We start from the raw sequence: 18,098 nt of genomic DNA, 5'->3' as shown, positions 1-18,098 counted from the left end.
TTTATCAGATAACAACTTGAGAAAACTTTCCTCGGCTCTGACACGGGGGTGGGTGGAGCTGATAACTGTTCTCGTCTTCAGTGTCATGTTGCAACTGTCCTTGAACTGGTTTGCTGTGTGAGGGCGGCAGATAACTGCGCTCACAGATGTGTTAATTGGGACTTGCAGGAAGAAAAAAGAAGAAAAACAAATTCAGCATATTTACGTCGTCTGGAGGCTCGCTGGCAAAGCAGACCAAAGCCTCGGGACGTCGCGTGTGATTCAAGTTGACCTTCATCAACGCAAAGCATGAATTAGCTCTGCAAACACCAGCAACAGCAATAATATTAATACATAAAGAGGAAAACACAAGTATCCAGAGAAATAGCCCCGAGCCACAAGGAGGTACATAAATTTATTTCAACATATATTAACATTTTATTTACTGGTTTCTTTTCTGTTGTGTTAAAGACACAGTACTTACAGTATTTACATTCAGTTCTAAATCATCACTCTCTGACAGAAAAAAAACTGTTTGATCGTTTGGATAAAGTGAGTAAGTAAGAGAGAGGAAGGCTAAGTCGCTAAGAGCATGAACCGAACGTTTGATAATTCAACACATCATCTGTGATCCGCGTGACAGCTCCCGCCACAACAGCCCGTGAGAAACAACACGTGTGAAGTGATGTGATCACGACGATGTGCGACACACTTAATGTTGTAGTACGTCATGATATGAGGTCATACGTTAAAGATACGGTACGTTACGCTGCGTCATGCTCTGTGAACGTCAGATTTTCAAAAAAATCCCGTTAGGATAAGTCGCGTTATGTCATAGGCTTGTCAACTATATGAAACTGGGTTATGATATATTGTCATGTTGTGACAACGCATTATATTATATGATTTTATGCTGGGTCATGGTATTATCCATTTTGCTATGTATTTATGACGCGTCAGTCATGATTATAACGTAATGCCATGCTTTGTTATGTTAAGTTGCATCAGTTTCCTGACCTGACGCACGTGATACGACAGACCGCCCTGTTTTCTTCATCGCACTGATAGACAAAGTGCTACGTGGCAAATCAGCAAACACTACATCACTGTTGGCAGCACTTCAGCTTCATCATCTCACCTTTACAGGAGCCAAGAGCTCAGACAGATGAAAGACAATGACAGTGAACTGGCTCAGGGGCAAAACAGACTGTGTGGAAGTCGTATTTCATCTGGTATAATAATAAGCTGCGCAGCTGTCATGAGGAGCTGCAGATGACAGTGGGGAGTGGGGTACGGGGGGAGGGGGAGAGGGAGGGGGGCTAGTTTTGGCGACCACTTGTTTCGACCAAGCTCAATTAGACTTGATTTTCAAGCAGAGGACAGAAGCAGAGCCGGGGCTGCACTGGTGCTGTCACTATAGCGACAGAGCTGATGGGGCTGTTACGGGCGGGGAGGAAATTCAAGCGAGAAATGTGACATAATGGTAACGCGCATGCGTCGAGTCGTTCACACTGAACACTGTGCTTTTTAAAGATGCTTTGTCGTGGTCAGGATACAGGATAAAAAAACATTTGGAGAGACAAATGAAATCAAATTAAAGTGTGAGCGCCGGAGCTGAAACTACAAACTGTTTGATGCTGCGTCTTTAAAAAAATCCCATCGTAGAAACAGCTTTTTGTGACCTGGAGAATGAATGTTTAGGATGTAGAGCACTGAGACAGAGCGGCTGTCCTCACACTGACAACACAGAAGCACAATAACAACAACAACAACAACAACAACAACATGGATGTGGCCCTCGTTAGGCTTATAATGAGAGGGAAATGAAAATGAGTCACTTTTATCAACCAATTTGTCTCTCGTGTCCGGATCCAGAAGCAGCTGTGACAGGCTTCAGATCAAATACGTGATAAACTCTACATTCTCTTATGGTTTTGTTTGTTTGTTTTGCTACATACAGTGCGACAGTACATGTAAACCCCCCCCCCCCCGCCCAAAATCCCTTTTCCCCCCATGTCGTAGAAAATTAGTACAGCTACATATAGATGAACTACCTGATATTACAGTGCACTTCTATATAAAATGTTTAACAATGTACATTTAAAGATTTCTCCTCCGTTTACAAAAGATCTTGTGCTTTCATGTTTGAAACACACACACACACACACACACACAAGTCCAAACACACACACACACACAGCAGTTAGAAAAGAAAAGAATAATAATCTCTACTCCATCACGTCACCCTTTTCATTCAGAAAATGTACAGTCCCTGTATTCTACTGGAGAGGAGTCTCACTGAGAGCAAGTTCAAAGTTCAATGAGCCACGGACGTGTCCTGAGGTGATGCCTCTCATGACACTCAACTGAAAAGACATCTCATACAAACTCTGCTACATTAAAACTTTCTTTTTCGGTCTTTTTTTTTGTTTTTGAAAAACTAGAAGCATCAGAGGCTGGCAGGAAGTCAGAGGAAAATGGTAAAGGAATGTAAAGTCGCTCTTAAATCGCCCGAGCTCCTCGCGGAACAGCACCGCCCGATGAAAATGGCGTTTTGGCCTCGTTGGAGCTTTGAATGCACGATGAATTAGAGCTAAAGCAAAGAGACATTGATTGATCGACGAGTGAGAAGAGACAATCCGTTTTCATGGCGCGTCTAACTGTAGAATCATTAGCAGCACCACAGTGTACGGGCACAAGAGTCCGGGCGACAGAGGCGAGTATCGTCGGCCAAGTTTGTTAAGTGCTGCCTGCGCGGCTTCGCGGCTTAGGAAGCAGTCTTTGGTCATCAAACCTCTGCGGTTTGATGAGCTGTCGTGTTCACCGCTGACTGACGGTGTCCCATCTTCACAGCGATGGATGTGATCCTGAGCTTATCTTTCATGGTGAAAGTATATCACTGGAGTCTCGTTGACGCCTCGTCACAGTTTGAGTCTCCAACGCTAAACGCAGATCTCGATGGCGGTTGCCATCACCATCTGGCTTTTGTTCTTGTCTCGGCCCGGCGACTGGTGCTGTCCGGGCTCCTCTCTGGGAGACAACGGGTCAGAGAGGACGCTGCGTTTGAGCGGCGCCGGGCGCAGGCAGGTCGTCCCCGGAGGGGTGGAGGGCTCGGCGTGTCGGTGGGAGGAACGTGACGCCGTGGAGGACGAGGAGGAAGTGCAGCTGCCGGTGCAAACCCCTGAGCTTGACCTCTCGCCTCTCTTGGCTCGGCAGGAGGCTCTGCGCCTGAGCTCGCTGACCAGCTCGTACTTGACAAAGCAGAAGACGTCCTTGACCCCGCAGCGCTTCTCCGGCTCGGCGGCGAGCAGCCGCTGGAACATACGCAGGGCGTCGTCAGTGAAGCGGCGCCACTGAGACGGGTACGTCCCCACGGGACAACCTGCTTTCTGCCAGCGCCGGAACTCCTCGTAAAAGGCATCGGCAGCCAGAGCCGCTTCCCAGGGGAAATTCCCCGTCAGCATACAAAAGACCAGCACGCCGAACGCCCACACATCCAGACTGGTGGTCACGAGGAAACCCTCCGAGCGACTGGCGCGGCACACCTCGGGCGCCGTGTAGGGAATGGTACCACTCACTCTTTTCACGCGGCAACCCACCCGCCGTGTCATGCCAAAGTCTGCCAGCTTGATGCGACGGCACTCGCGGTCAAACAGGAGCACGTTTTCAGGCTTGACGTCCCGGTGCACCAGGTTCTTACTGTGCATGAAGTCCAGCGCCAAGCCCAGTTGTTGCATGCAGCGTTTGACCATTTCCTCTGGCAGGCCCACCTGAGAGAGGAGCAGAGACATTTACATTTGAATGATTGCAGCGTTATATGAGGTGATATCTGTGTTACAGTGCTGTTCACAACAACAAGTGAAGGTTATATTGCAAATGAAGGCACACAAAGAAAAGTTCTGCTCAGAAGAAGAGGACTCTCAGTTTTGACTTTGGCTGACACCATTTTTAATGAGTCTTTAAAAGAGCCTTGAAGTCTGGCACCCGCAGCAGCATCAACCGGAGGAGCACCAAAGTAAAAGAATCTGAGCTCTGCGCTGAGGGAAAACCGGAGCGAGGACACGGACTCCGATCCCCAGGAGAGCTTGTTAAAACCGCCGTGTCAGTGCAGAGACAAGCGATTGGAGCGGCTGGGCGAGGACGGCCATTGGTGGAAGGGGAGGAGGGATGAGAGTGTTACCTGTGGGGGGATGATGTCAAAGAGGTCCCCGGCGGGTGCATATTCCTGTCCAAACACGTAGCTGTCCTCGGTCTCGAAAAGCACGTCCAGGACTTTGATGATGAAAGGGCTGCAGCTAAGTGAGCCTGTTAGACTGTACTCCCGCAGGAAGCTCTTGAGCTTCGTCTTGTTCTTGGTAACAAACTTTAGCGCCATTTTGGTGCCTGCAAAAAAATCAAATACAAACACATGCGCGGATTAAAGCTGTGCAACACATTTCTTATTATACGACACATCTAATCCTGCCCGTATTTTAATGACAGTGTTCGCACATAAAAAGTGCATTTTAAAGGATTTGGGAGCCATTTCAAAAAACACCTGTCTTTATAAGAGGTGTTAGGTTCATTCATATAAACGTGCACTGCCCTGTTTCACACATGTGCAAACAGCTGCTCTTGATTATGGAGCACAGAGGCTCTTTATTGTGCACATAGCACTCGTAATGCCCTCTCAGCCTCCCTCTGCACCGCACGCTGCATCGTTAAAAGGCTTTCAGACAGCAGCCAAAACAAAATTCATTTCTGACTTTAGACTTTATTACATGCTGATGTGAACTTAATTTGTTATCGTTATCATGCTGAGCCCAGTGTGGAGACTCAGAACCAAACTTTTCACCCTAAAAAATGTACAGTTTTTTAATTAATTTCCAAAGATAAATGTGTTATTCGATCAACAGAGGAAGTTGGGATTGAAAAAAATAAATAAAAACAAAAAGTCATTTCTTTCAAAGAAAAAGAAAAAATCTGAAAATGTTTAATAAATGACAGAAAGAAACTGGTCAAATTTAATCAGACTCTGTCACAGAATGTGAATTAAACAAACACAGCAGCATCTTAATGATTTTAAGTTTATTCTTCATTTGACCAAGTGGGAAAAAAAATGCCCTTTAAATGAATGTTATGTGTTAGTAGTCAGGGTGACTCAATGTGACACTGATATCACAACCTGATATCTACCATTATAAACAATTAAAGGTAATACTTCACCTCTTTGCATTTAGCTTTGTATTACTAGATTAGGGGAAGTATTTTTGAAATATTGTGCTTCCCAAACTCAGTTTCCCCTGAGTCGAGAAATAACTTCTCTATTCTTTTCTGTGTTCCGTGCCCACCAGTGACACTTGATCTGAGGCTTGAAACTGCAACGCCAGTGCCGCACTTTTAGGGGGACGGACCTCATTCCCAGAATGTAAACAGTGTCCGCCATCTTTGCTAACAGTTACGCTAACAGGACCGAGTGTCACTGGTGGACACGTAACAAAGAAAAGAACAAAGATATTTCTCAATGTACGGGAAACGCACACTTTTTCAAAGATACGACAGTACTCCTACTCTATGACACAGTTCATTCATTTACCTCCTAACTAGAACCAGCCATTACACAAACTGTACCACAGCAGACATGTGCGACTGTCACTCAATCTCTGGTCACATGAAGTGACAGTGACACACGTCTTTCAACCTATTCTTATCAAAACATTGCTCTATGCACGCGGTTTTGGACCAACACAGTGAGGACATGAAGCTGGAACAGAAGAAAATGAACTTCTCACCCTGCGTTCTGTGAGCTACCAGGTCCACCTTGCCGTACGTGCCCTTCCCAAGCTCGCGGATGTGCTCGTACTGCTTAGCTACATCTGACGCCGACAGAGACGTGATGGCCAGGGCCTGCATGTCCTCCACGGGCACCCCGCTGCCGCAGTAGTCCATCTTGGATATCGGCGAGCCCCCGCCGCCGCCGCCGCCGCCACCGCTGCTCACCCGTCCCGGCCCCGACGGAGAAAGAGACAGGCTCGCCTTGACACTGTGGGGCAGACTAAAGAACAGAGAAGGTTTTTATTCTGCTTGTGATGATAGCAGGTGATATAAATTTATGGCATGAATTTGTTTATGCTCCTCAGTGTCTTTATGTTTGTTGGCGTGTGTCCATATTTTGTTGTCTGTACCTGGAGTCCTCGGGGGGGGGGCTAAGTCAGGAAAAAGCTTTAAAAGACCTTCATTTCCATACAATCAATTCAGGTACGGCGTCAACAAGGAGGGAATGCTTTCAGTAAATGTATTGGACTTCCTGCTGTCCCTGTAGATCACTCTGGCCAGTGTTCAGATATGGTCTCAGACAGCACTTACTGGCAGGCAGTGATGGGGAAATCAATACAATGAGGTTGAAGGAGCGGCAAATGGAAACAAATGAAAGGGGCTGACAGTTACAATGCACACATGCTGGTATATATGGTATATGTGTATATATTATTGTTTTACAGAACACACTGTATTGCAATGTGTGAAAAAAGGTTGTCAGTAAAGTCATTTCCCATTTTATGCAAAAACTTCATTTTTAAAATGTTGTTTCACCTCCAAATTCTAAACTGTGACCTTTTAACCCTTTAACACCGAGCATATTCCAGAACACACGTTTGCATTACTGTAATTACGCGACGGTTTGTGAATGCTGAGAAGTTACACGTTAAAACCGACATGTGGTTATTACGGTAACATAACGGTCACGCTGTTGCAGGGAGCCGGAGAATCACCTGTACATACTGTAGTTTCCATTTTTTGGTCTGTTTTTGGACATTACTTTCTAAATAAAATAGTTTGTTTTTCTTCATTTCAAATTGTTAATACCCTCTTTTGCAGTAAATTGTAAATAACTGCCAGATATTGAAAGTACAACAGCACATAGGGTTAATATGTTGTAAAGCCCTTTAAAACAACCACAGTGAACACAGTGAAGAATAAATAAAACACAGAATAAATAAAAGGCATAATAGCTCACAAGAGGTTATAACATGCATCTAAAACAACTCAAATAAATTAAAGGACATAAAAAAGAAATGTGGATAGAAACCATAATAAAAACAGATCAAATAAAATAAGAAAAACCAAAAACAGACTTAAATGGAAATAACATCAACAACTTAAATAGTGTCAAAAGCACAATAAAAAGGGGTGAGTTTTAAGAAGAGATTTAAAAACATCCCAAATGTTAGAATGCCACTTTTGAAGGTCATTCACCTCCACATTCTAAACGTTTAATATGTTGTAACTGTAAACAAATAAGGAAAGAAAAAATGCATATTCCTGAAATTGCTGAATTTCGACAGCATATGTTTAGAAAAGGGTCAAAAAACCTACATTTTGACTGTAGTTACACTAAATGTACTGTTGCCTGTTACACTGTTTGAGCTAATGATGGCTGCCATTAAAGAAACACACTGCATCGGTTGAACAAAATAGCTGTTTTGATGAAATGATGCGTATCACACTAATGATCACTACCATTGTCTCGCTCTCCATTCAGTTCCTCCTCCTCACACCACACACACACACACACACACACAAAATCAAATTTAATCATCCAATCATGCACAGCACGCACAGCCTCACAAACTAATAAGCATCAAATCAGCAAAAACAATTCCACTGATGGCCTTTGTCATATATCATTCAACCACTCCTGCTCCCGTCTTCAGTTTCCGGGGAAACACAGGTTTTTAAATAAGGTCTGCGTTGCCTTGATTTCACATAGATAATGTATAAAGATAATGTATAAAGATAATGTATAAAGATAATGTACGGCCGCTGAAGACGTGGAAGAGGACAATTTGTTTCCGACGGTGTGAAGGCGCTGAAAGTTCCTCAGCTATCATGTGGGAAGAGTGAGATAAATATAGCTGTTAGACTGTAAAAAACTAAAATAGGATGCAGCCATTTGCAGCCTTGTGTTCTTGGCTCAGTGTTTTTTTTTGGTCGGATTAAAAAAATAAACACTGCAAATAGAAAGAGAGCCCGTGTATCACATCATGTACTCTGAATCTCTGCATGCTCCCAGATTGTTATCCTAAACATAAAGAGAGTTATATAAGCGATGATGACTCCTGTAGCTCCTACTCATGCAGAGCGTGCCCACTGTGCAGCCCGAGGCAAGTCCAACCAACAAAAGCTGGACTCTGTCCAAACCAAGTCTGTGCTTCTGGTTTTGGTGACTAAACATTTGACAAGCACAGACAGAGAGGGAGAAAAAATTTTCTCTATGCCTCTGTCAGTGAGAATCAGGCCCAGCTGAAACCCGTCACTAAATGGTTGAACCACAAGCTGCAGTAGAACTCCGAGGTGTCGAGACCAACTTCTGTGGTTTCTGAGACACAAATGAGTGAGAGTGTGTGTGTGTGTGTGTGTGTGTGTGTGGCAGGTGTACGAGGAGTCGCACCGTGGCACTTTGATACGGAGTGAGAGGGAGCAGCTGTGAGAGAGCGTCTCACCTCTGGAGACCCTGATTCTTCATAGTCCCCTCCCCCCTCTCCTGTCCTCTCAGGCATGCTAATGACAAAGTTGACTTTGGAACACACTTCACAGATCCAGATTTGGATTGAGAATTGATTTGAATTTGAATTTGACACACAGGAAGGTGGAGTTTACATGTGATGCACCAGTGCCAGTGTCATTTATAGACAGAGGCGGAGCTAGAGGGGAGGATTATAGTATTTATTTATTGAAATTATACGCATGAATCTATGAAGGGTGAAAATGCCCTCTATGGTGCATCAACACACTTCACATGTGGGTCACAACCCCCCACTGTGTTGCCCACTGACTGTGTTGCATTATTTACCTTCAGGGTTAAAACATCAACATTTGTGAATTCCATTCTTAATTGCGACGGAAAGTCTACTGACATTTAATTAAAAATTCAGAAGCCTTTAACAAGAGTCTACGTCTGCACGAGATTAAACTGCAAAAGTATTTGACCTTCTCTTCTATAAAACATTTAAGAACAGGGTTGAAGCGTGTGATGCCACTGGCATCTAGTGCTCCTGACACAGACTCTCTTTCCAGCCTCGGGCCTCCTCTGACCATGTTACCTCCTCTAGCCTCAGAGCTTGGGAGGTGAGTGAAGCTCAAAGTGTCGACTAACTGCACCAGTCGCTGCAGAATGAAATATCTTAACTATGAACAGCCTTGCACGAGGTTAGGATTAGCCCTGCATGACTTTTCCTTGTCTCACACGTGTCCTGGTTCCTCAACAATCATTTCCAAACAACCTATCATCACATTAGAATTTCAATTTCCCCTCGTAATTTGGTAGAGTCATTTAACGACTCTCCCGTCATCCTGTATTTCCCTGCTAATTTATGCTAATCTAAGATGGTAATCTGTCTGATTGAGATATTTCAAGTGTAATTTGAGTTTTAAAATGAATGAACAAATGTTGCAGTGCAGCTTTCAGTTCAATATTTACCACAGAATATGGGATGTTTTATAATATAATGGTGGGGTGAGACAACAGCTGAGCTTTTGGTTCTTTCTTTGCAAACTTGTGCTACAATAGCAGTGACTTGAAATGACGGCCTCTATCGTAAAGTTACTTCCATGAAGGTGAGGCTAAGCATAAGAGATTAAAAAAAAGGCAGTGTTTGTCCTCCTCACTTCCTGCTTTCCACTCGACTGTCACTAAAAATGGAAACAAGGGGCTAATGAAAGAAATGAATAGATCGCTGAACCTGCCTCACGTCTCTAATACTAATGGACTGGATGCCTTGCTCTCGGCAGAAGAGTCATTACGGATGAAGACTGATCTCCTGTGTCCAATTTACTGTCAAAATGCCCACTCACTCATTTTCTAACGCTTTATCCTCCACATGAAGAGTGCCAGGGGCGGGCGGGGGCGCGGGGGAGGGGGGCTATAGCCAATCCCAGCTGATATAGGGGCAAAAGGCGGGGAACACAGTGAATAAGTCAGCATCTGCTCTCACATTCACACCTACAGTCGATTTCAAGTGTCCAATTGATCTAATCACCAATTTTTGGACTGCAGGACGCCAAAGTACCCAGAGAGAACACTTCTTCTTCTTCTTCTTCTTCTTCTTCTTCAACAACTTTAAGTAGGGCATGGCCCTTAAGTAAATCATCTAATATAAGGTAAAGGTATATTTACTTAAAGGTAAACATTTAAGTAAAGTATTTTCTGTTGTTTCAGTCAGTGTGTTTACCATCTTCTACCCCTTTATCCTCTACATGAGGGTGTCGCCAGTCCATCACAGGGCCACATAGAGACAAATGACCATCCACTCTCACTCTTACGGCCAATTTAGAGTGTCCACTTTGCCTAATCCCCAAATCTGCATGGGGGATTAGGCCCATTTTTGCGCTGTGGGAGTAAACCAGCGAAAACCCATACACACACAAATACACACACGGAGAACATGAAAATTCCACGCAGAAAGGCCTTTGTTCCGACCAAGGTATTGTTGCTGCAAAAGCAAAAGTGCTAACCACGACACAACCGTGGCCCCAGTTTTAGTCTGACTACTTAAGCCTATTTCTCAAAGTCGGATTAATGTGATTTACTATTACATTTATACGTTCAATCGGACGCCAGCTGATCTGAGCCCTCTATGCATGCTGCACCAGTTCCCACCCCTGGGCTTTGTCCTGGAAATAAAAGAAGAAGCGAGAAAAAGGGCAAATACCAGGCCAGTACATTCTGACTGGTGGAAACTGACTTTGAGACTCGGGCCACACACTTGGTGTCGTGGTTAGCACTCTTGCCTTTGCAGCGAGAAGACCCGGGTTTGCAACCTGGTCAGAACAAGGAGTGTGGAGTTTTCATGTTCTCCCTGTGTGTGTGTGTGTGTGTGTGTGTGTGTGTGTGCATTCTCTCTGGGTTCTCTGGTTTCCTCCCACAATCCAAAAATATGCAGATTTGGGGATTTGGGGAAATTGGATGCTCTAAACCAGAGGTGTCAAACTCAATTACATACAGTATACTGTACATAAGCTTATTTGGTGTTTTAATTACACAGTTGTCCATGAAATGATTTAACTTAATTTTATATTTACTTCTCTGTTTTTGATATGAATAGATTTATTATTGCATGATAAATGAGGGGTTTTTTATACAGCTAACACATTATACAATGTCATCATGAATATCTTAATTGTGATATCAATATGGAATATTGTGTTATATAAAATCTTGTATTGTTTGTTGTTGTTTTGTTACCAACCTTTCTTCTAGGCTAAGGGTCAAGCTAGACGCTCATTGGCCCTCCGGTCATTTGAGTTTGACGCCCCTTGCTCTAAATTGACCATAGGTGACCCCCTTTGTGGAGGATAAAGGGGCAGAAGATGAATGAATGCTTCTTTGTGAGGCTCATTTGCATTGAGGACAATCTGTTCCTTAAAAATCACCTTCCTCAGCAGCACGGAACATCAGGGTCGGTGGGTTTAGTGCAACACCTCAGCACACGGCTGAAGGGAGCTCCCGCTGTGCTGTGATAGGCGAACGAGCAGCCCAGGACACAGACACTCACTCTGACAAATCACCCGCTCACACCGGCGCGCGGATGCCCACATCCCTGCTGTGTGACCCATCGCAGACCTGTCTCTCCACTGCACTCCACCCCTCTCACCATCGCAGACCTGTCTCTCCACTGCACTCCACTCCTCTCACCATCGCAGACCTGTCTCTCCACTGCACTCCACTCCTCTCACCATCGCAGACCTGTCTCTCCACTGCACTCCACTCCTCTCACCATCGCAGACCTGTCTCTCCACTGCACTCCACTCCTCTCACCATCGCAGACCTGTCTCTCCACTGCACTCCACTCCTCTCACCATCGCAGACCTGTCTCTCCACTGCACTCCACTCCTCTCACCATCGCAGACCTGTCTCTCCACTGCACTCCACTCCTCTCACCATCGCAGACCTGTCTCTCCACTGCACTCCACTCCTCTCACCATCGCAGACCTGTCTCTCCACTGCACTCCACTCCTCTCACCATCGCAGACCTGTCTCTCCACTGCACTCCACTCCTCTCACCATCGCAGACCTGTCTCTCCACTGCACTCCACTCCTCTCACCATCCCACTCTCCCTCCACTTTTATTTCACATGGAGCTCGTGTCATTCTTAAAAGGTGTGTCGGTGAAAACACTGCCAACCCCTGGACTACAGCTGGAACGACCTAAGACCTGACAGCGAAGGTCGAATGGATTCAAAGAATGACGGGATAAGAGCAGGGATTAGTTGCGGGAGATGATACTACAAGGACATTTGATAACATAGTGTACAAACATAAGAAAGACATCAATGTCTTCGTTTAATAACAGGGCTTTGAACCTAATCAATTGCATTGTCATCCTATAGAAATCATTCAGCTCTGAAATAGCACTTCAATCAGCTACCAAGGGAACATACTGTACCTTGCCCTTCTCTCTCTGACACAATCCAATAGCCTCAAGTTCCGATAGTGTGTGCATGTGTGTGTGCACACTTGTATTTAGTACCTACTCGGGGACCTTTTCTGGCATAAACAAAACTGCCTTGTGGACCAAAACCTGGTCCTGGTGAGGCAGGAGCCTCATTTCTAAAAGAAGTGGTTACAGTTTAGGGCTAAGATTTGAATTGAGGTTAATGTTAAGCATTAAGTGGATTGAGGAAATCCAATGAGACTCTATAACGATGAAGAAATCCCCTCCCTTTGTACCACATACTCAAGACTGCATCCCTTTCAAGTCAATTACATGGGGAAGTGTTGACTCTAATATCCGCTCAGTGAAATGGGGTCTAAATGGGGGCGTGGTTAAGTGATGTAACATCAGTGCTAAAGGGGACATTGCTTCCCCTTTTTTTTGCTCTTTTCTTTCCATTCAAAGCCATTTCATCCCCCCACGTCAGGCATGCTAACAGTATATGGTGATTTGTGCTTCTGCTCATATACACAATTGCCTCTGACTACAATCAGTGCACTAATGTTGATTGCTGAGGCAGCCCGCCACACACACCCCTACACCCCCCGCCCTCTCTCTCTCTCTCTCTGCTGCAATAAAAAAGATATTTAGCCATTATTGCAAGACCAAGTGAAAGACATGAACCACAGACAAGCTAAAATAAAACTAGGACTGCACACAGTCAAGATAGGGCCCTCGCGTCCAGATGCACGCAGTTCCCTGACCACACTTTAGAATCCGCAAAACCTTTCGACAACTTTTAGCTCATTTACATAGGGTGCAAATCGCCAAATATTGACGCCAAAATTCAAAATGGCCGACTCCCTGTTGAGTTGAGGCCATGGTTACGGTCGACTGTCTTGTTCGTCTTGGTCTAGGACATCTTACCACCAAGTTTGGGGAAATTCGGTGGAACTCAATTTCGCCTCTGTTTTCACCTTCAGCCCTTGAGCAACGCACGAGTCCGGGAACTATGCCAATATCGCATTTTCGCCAGACCCGACCTCCATGCCAAGATTCAAGAGATTTTATGCACATTAACGCCCTCAAAAATGACCGCAAATACATGGAGGAAATGGGGTGCAACTTAATCTTGGCGTGCTTCATCCACGTTTCACATCAGGGGGCGCTATAGCGCCCATGAGCAACACACAAGTCCAGGAACTTTGCCAATATCGCATTTTCGCCAGACCTGACGTATATGCCAAGTTTCAAGAGTTTTTATGCAGGTGAACCGCCTCAAAAATGGCCGCAAAGCCACGGATATAATAATAATCTGAAGGATAACGATAGGTTCCTCGCACAAATTCATGCCAGGAGCGGTTCGGGTCCTAATAATTATTAAGAGAAAGTAACTCAACACACAATAGACATTTGTGCAGACTCACTATCCTGTACTGTACATGAAGGCAGCACTAACACTGACTGAGTGATCAAGGTGCCATTAAGCTGCTGTTGTCCCCGCTGAGATGATGACAGATTAGCACGTAATCTGTGGGCACACGTGTCATTTCTTTACGTTTCACGCAGCAGGTCACGGAAATGGAGAGAGAGAGAAAGAGAGGAATAATGCTTTTCTGTCCTCCTTGTGTCCTAATTGACGATGTTTGTTTTCTTTAATTATGCCCCAACTCCGGGCTGCTGAGCCTGTTTCCCCCCCTTGTTTTCCCTGCATGAGCTCACTACTGTCACACTGAGTGCAGTGTAGTGTAGTGTAGTGTAGTACAGTGATGTCACTTTGTGTAACCAAAGACGGGCTTAGTTGGCGTCGGCGTACCAGCTGTTGGAGTGGTTCACGTTAAACCTTCGTACCGCAGCTGTTTTTATCTGTAACAGACGTTGTCATTCCAACTCTCTGGGCCGTGTTTATTCAATCCAGGCTGAGCAGTGTCACTTCATATGAATGTTAATAACTGCTCGTGTATTTTCAGATGTTATTATTAATTGCACATGCCCATTGTTTTGTGTAAGAAGGGACCTAGAATTTGTCAGAAGCACTGTCACAATAAACAGTGATCAGTGTTCATTTCATTTCTGCAGCACAAAGCACTGACTTCCCTTTGAAGAAACACAGTGCTGTCAAGACAGAGATCCACTTTTGCTTCTTTCCACAAATAGAATGTGTGTGTGTGTGTGTGTTGTGCTGCTGCTGCTGTATTTCCCTCAGAGTCCATTAGCAGCCGCCCAGGATTTGCTTGCTTTTTACGGACGGGGGGTTTTTGCTCCATCGAAATCAGCTGCTCGTTTAAATGCATGAGATAAACGGCACCGCATTATTGATGAGATATCACCTGTTTGCCCCAGACACATTATTAAGGGTCCATTAAAGGTGGAATGCCCTTGATGCCCTCAGCAAAGGGCTGAATTAGAAAAGTAAACTGTTTTCACTGATTTTTTATTTTTTTTTGTAAAATGAATGAATGTTTATGCTGAACAATTCAAATCTGAAGACTTAATTAGCATAATTAGCAGATGTAAAAGACCACACAACTGTCCCAGTGTTTACACTTGACTGTTGAATTTCTTGGTGAAATTGTTTTATTTATTGAACACAGCCACGGCCTCTGATGACTTGTGATATTTTCATCGATCCATAATCTGTGAGATTATGGTTCTGTGAAAATGTGAAAATACAAAAACTCACATACATGTTGAATGCAGTTTGTGGATAATCAAAGCTTGAGTTGCTTCAGCCTTCACTGAGAGTGGGTTGTAGTTTGGACAGATCATATTTGAAGGGTTGGATGACGTGGTGGCAAAAAACACAGATTTTTGCTTTGTGCTTTTCAGAGAAATTCTGTTTTTTTTAACTACTTGTTAAATTCACGTATTAAATGAACTACACGTGAATTCACGTATTATGTCCACACAGATGTCACCTCTTGTTACAATAAACAGGGTTCAAGTTATATTGGGACACATATTGTTACTGAATGATTGCCCAACCCTATACTCAGGAGGCGTCAGATTTTTACCTGTGTTTATTATCTTTTTTATTTTATTTTATTTTAACAGGGTCACACATCATCTGACCCGGTTTCAGTTTAACCCCAGGATGAATCAAAAGTGTTCCTCGCTCACCTGCTGGCGACCTGTCTCTCTCCTCCATGGTCCTGCATCCGCTCGGTGCAGCAGAGCCTCTGCGCGCGGCTCAGCACGGAGCTCTAAACGGTCTGCAGCAGGGGAAACTGCTGGAGGTTGTCTCTCTGCGTTTGAAGGTAGTTTAACAATAATAATAATAATAATGATGATGGTGATGATGATGAGCTGCTGCTGCTGCTGCTGCTGAGGGAAAACAGCTCGGGTCCTTCCAAGAAAAGAAAAGAAAAACTCACTGATTCATAGGTGAGGAAAACCCCTGCATGGAGAAGCGTTTGTTTTTGGAGGGCGCTCCGCAGTTTGTGACTTTCTTTGGAGGAGGATTAAATGAGAAGCATCATCTGATGCTGGAGGCTGGGGCGAGGACGCAGGCACAGGCACAGGCAGGAATCCCTCCTCCACCAGCTCAACCTGCCAAACAGCGGGAGGAGCATGCGTGTTTATCTCTCGCTGCTCCTCCAGCGGTCCGCATGACCCACTTCAGCACCACACTCACTCACTCACACACACACACACACACACACACACACTGAGATGAGCCCATTCATTCATTCACATCCACAGCAAAGCTCCGCTGTGTGCAGTCTGCGCGCATGAAGCCACATGTTCCCTCTGCGTCCTGCAGTCTCTGTGCGCGCTCAGTCGGGTTGGTCCGTCGGTCCAGCTGGACTCTGTGTGAGACGGGAGACGGGATGGAGGTGATGGTGGTGATGGTGGTGGGTTAGTGGGTGGGGGGTGCACTGGTCTCAGCAGTCAGCCACTTCATTGTTCACCGTCTCCACCCTCTGGCGAACTAATACGCTCACGTGTCCCAGGTCCTAGCGCCTGGACGCTGTGCGCGTGACCACGTCATCCAAACACAAAACACTTTTGATTCATGCTTTTTAAACTTTCCTGGTTTCCTCCAGTCTGCCTGAAATTACAGCTCAGCTTTAAAGACAGGTTGTCCGCCACAGTTCCACAGGGAGAACTAACTCCTCCTCCTCTGTCAATGCCGGTCAATACGTGTTTGTTGGTCCAGTGTGGATGAGGCATCAATACTGTGAGGCTCAATGTACCTAACATGTAAGAAACGTATGGAGTCATAAAAAGACCATGATTCATTGATTTACATTATTATTGTATTTAGTCTGTTCATGTCTATAGTGTAGAAATGTTTGAGTTTAGGTCGCAGGTCTCACACGTGTGGACCTGCGTGACCCTTAAATCACATTATAATGACAACTGGCCCTGTAGCTAGATTATAGGCAGAATATAATATTAATAAACATGATTGTTGGCTATTGTCATGGACAGTGAGCAATATTTTTTTAAAGTATATATATTATATATGAGCATGTTTAGTGTTTTTATTACAGTTGTCCATATATGTAATTTCATTTTTTTTAAATTCAATTTGCATTATAAATGTTTTTTTTTGTTTTTTTTACTGTGAACTTTGCATCGTTCATATCATCATAACAAACACTTTTACTTTGAAATTCTGTATTTTATTGCGTTATCATGACGCAGACCGACCCCCTCATGACCTGACTGGACCCTCATTGGCCCCCCCATGTCATTTGAGTTTCAGCTCATGAGGGACTGGTTCCTCAAGGTTCCTCAAGGTTCCTCAAGGTTCGTCAAGGTTCCTGGAATGGCAGCACCCATTTTAAACTGTAGTTGCATATCTCACACGCTTCCCCTCGTTACTCACTGATCATTACTTTCATTGAAATTTTAGTTTGTTAAATTTAGTCAAATCTTTGGTGTTCCCGGTCTGTAGGAAATTGATTGGTAAGACTATATTATGTTACACCCACATACACACATCCATCTTACCCCAACATTGACCCCACAGATATACTGTAGCTTTTTTTTGTCCACTAGGTGGCACACTACATAGTTTCATGGTTTCAAAAGATGATTTTTGGTTTCGTGTTCATGTAAAAGCAGTTAAAACCAGTTGCATCAGAATTAAGGCAGAATTCAACGGTCACTAGAAAGAAAGGTCAAAGAATGAGCTGCCCCCGCTCTCCTTTGCATAATTCAGCAGCTTATGGAGCAACTGTCTCTCTGTGAGGTAACAGCAGCGAGGCGAGATTTTCAATGAATTCACCGTCCTGCATGGCGGCTACTATTTACTGTACACATGTGACAGCAGGACTCCTGCCACACGACTCCGCCCACCAGAACAGATTGGAGCAAAAAAAAAAGAGGAGTTGATGTTGACGTAACAGGGATAACCTTAGAGCATCATCATCATCATCATCATCATCACTGAGCACTCAGCAGCAGATGAAGATGATCCCTGCTTGGTTTGTGGTACTTTCTGCTTCTTCAAACTTAAGACATTTACATTTACGCATTTATCCAAAGCGACTTAAGTCTCAAGGAACAGGGGACTGACCGAGGGTGAGAGTGCAGAAGTGGATTCAAGGTAAGAGCTAGGACAGAAGATGCTTTTGGAAGAGCTGGGTCTTCAAGAGCTTCTTGGAGACAGACAGGGACGCATGCCTTTAGGAGAGCATTTGAGTAGGTTGGAACAGATGCATGGAGCACTTTGTAGGCTAGTGTGGGAACATATATATT

General features: G+C 44.6%; 1 protein-coding gene across 1 annotated transcript; it reads right to left on the bottom strand.

The window, feature by feature from the left end:
* Nucleotides 1-1,987: 1,987 nt before the first annotated feature.
* Nucleotides 1,988-16,306, bottom strand: sbk1 (SH3 domain binding kinase 1). Its single transcript, XM_058621111.1, has 4 exons — nt 15,510-16,306; nt 5,751-6,013; nt 4,160-4,362; nt 1,988-3,749 (listed from the first exon to the last, which is right to left on the bottom strand). Exons 1-4 carry the CDS (start codon nt 15,545-15,547, stop codon nt 2,922-2,924), a joined length of 1,332 nt encoding a protein of 443 aa, XP_058477094.1. The 5' UTR covers nt 15,548-16,306; the 3' UTR covers nt 1,988-2,921.
* Between the last annotated feature and the right edge of the window lie 1,792 nt (nt 16,307-18,098).

The sequence above is a fragment of the Solea solea genome, chromosome 21, assembly GCF_958295425.1.
Source record: "Solea solea chromosome 21, fSolSol10.1, whole genome shotgun sequence".
Classification (NCBI taxonomy): domain Eukaryota; kingdom Metazoa; phylum Chordata; class Actinopteri; order Pleuronectiformes; family Soleidae; genus Solea; species Solea solea.
Note: the sequence above shows the minus strand (reverse complement) of the source record. Positions and strands in the feature narration are given on the sequence as shown.

What these genes read in the sequence shown, in the direction of transcription:
- sbk1 (XM_058621111.1), bottom strand. Translation starts at nt 15,547, where the DNA reads ATGCAGGACCATGGAGGAGAGAGACAGGTCGCCAGCAG. An exon ending in GGTAGCTCACAGAACGCAGG is followed by an intron (nt 4,363 to 5,750) that starts GTGAGAAGTTCA and finishes ATTTTTTTGCAG; the next exon opens with GCACCAAAATGGCGCTAAAG. An exon ending in TTGACATCATCCCCCCACAG is followed by an intron (nt 3,750 to 4,159) that starts GTAACACTCTCA and finishes CTCCTCTCTCAG; the next exon opens with GTGGGCCTGCCAGAGGAAAT.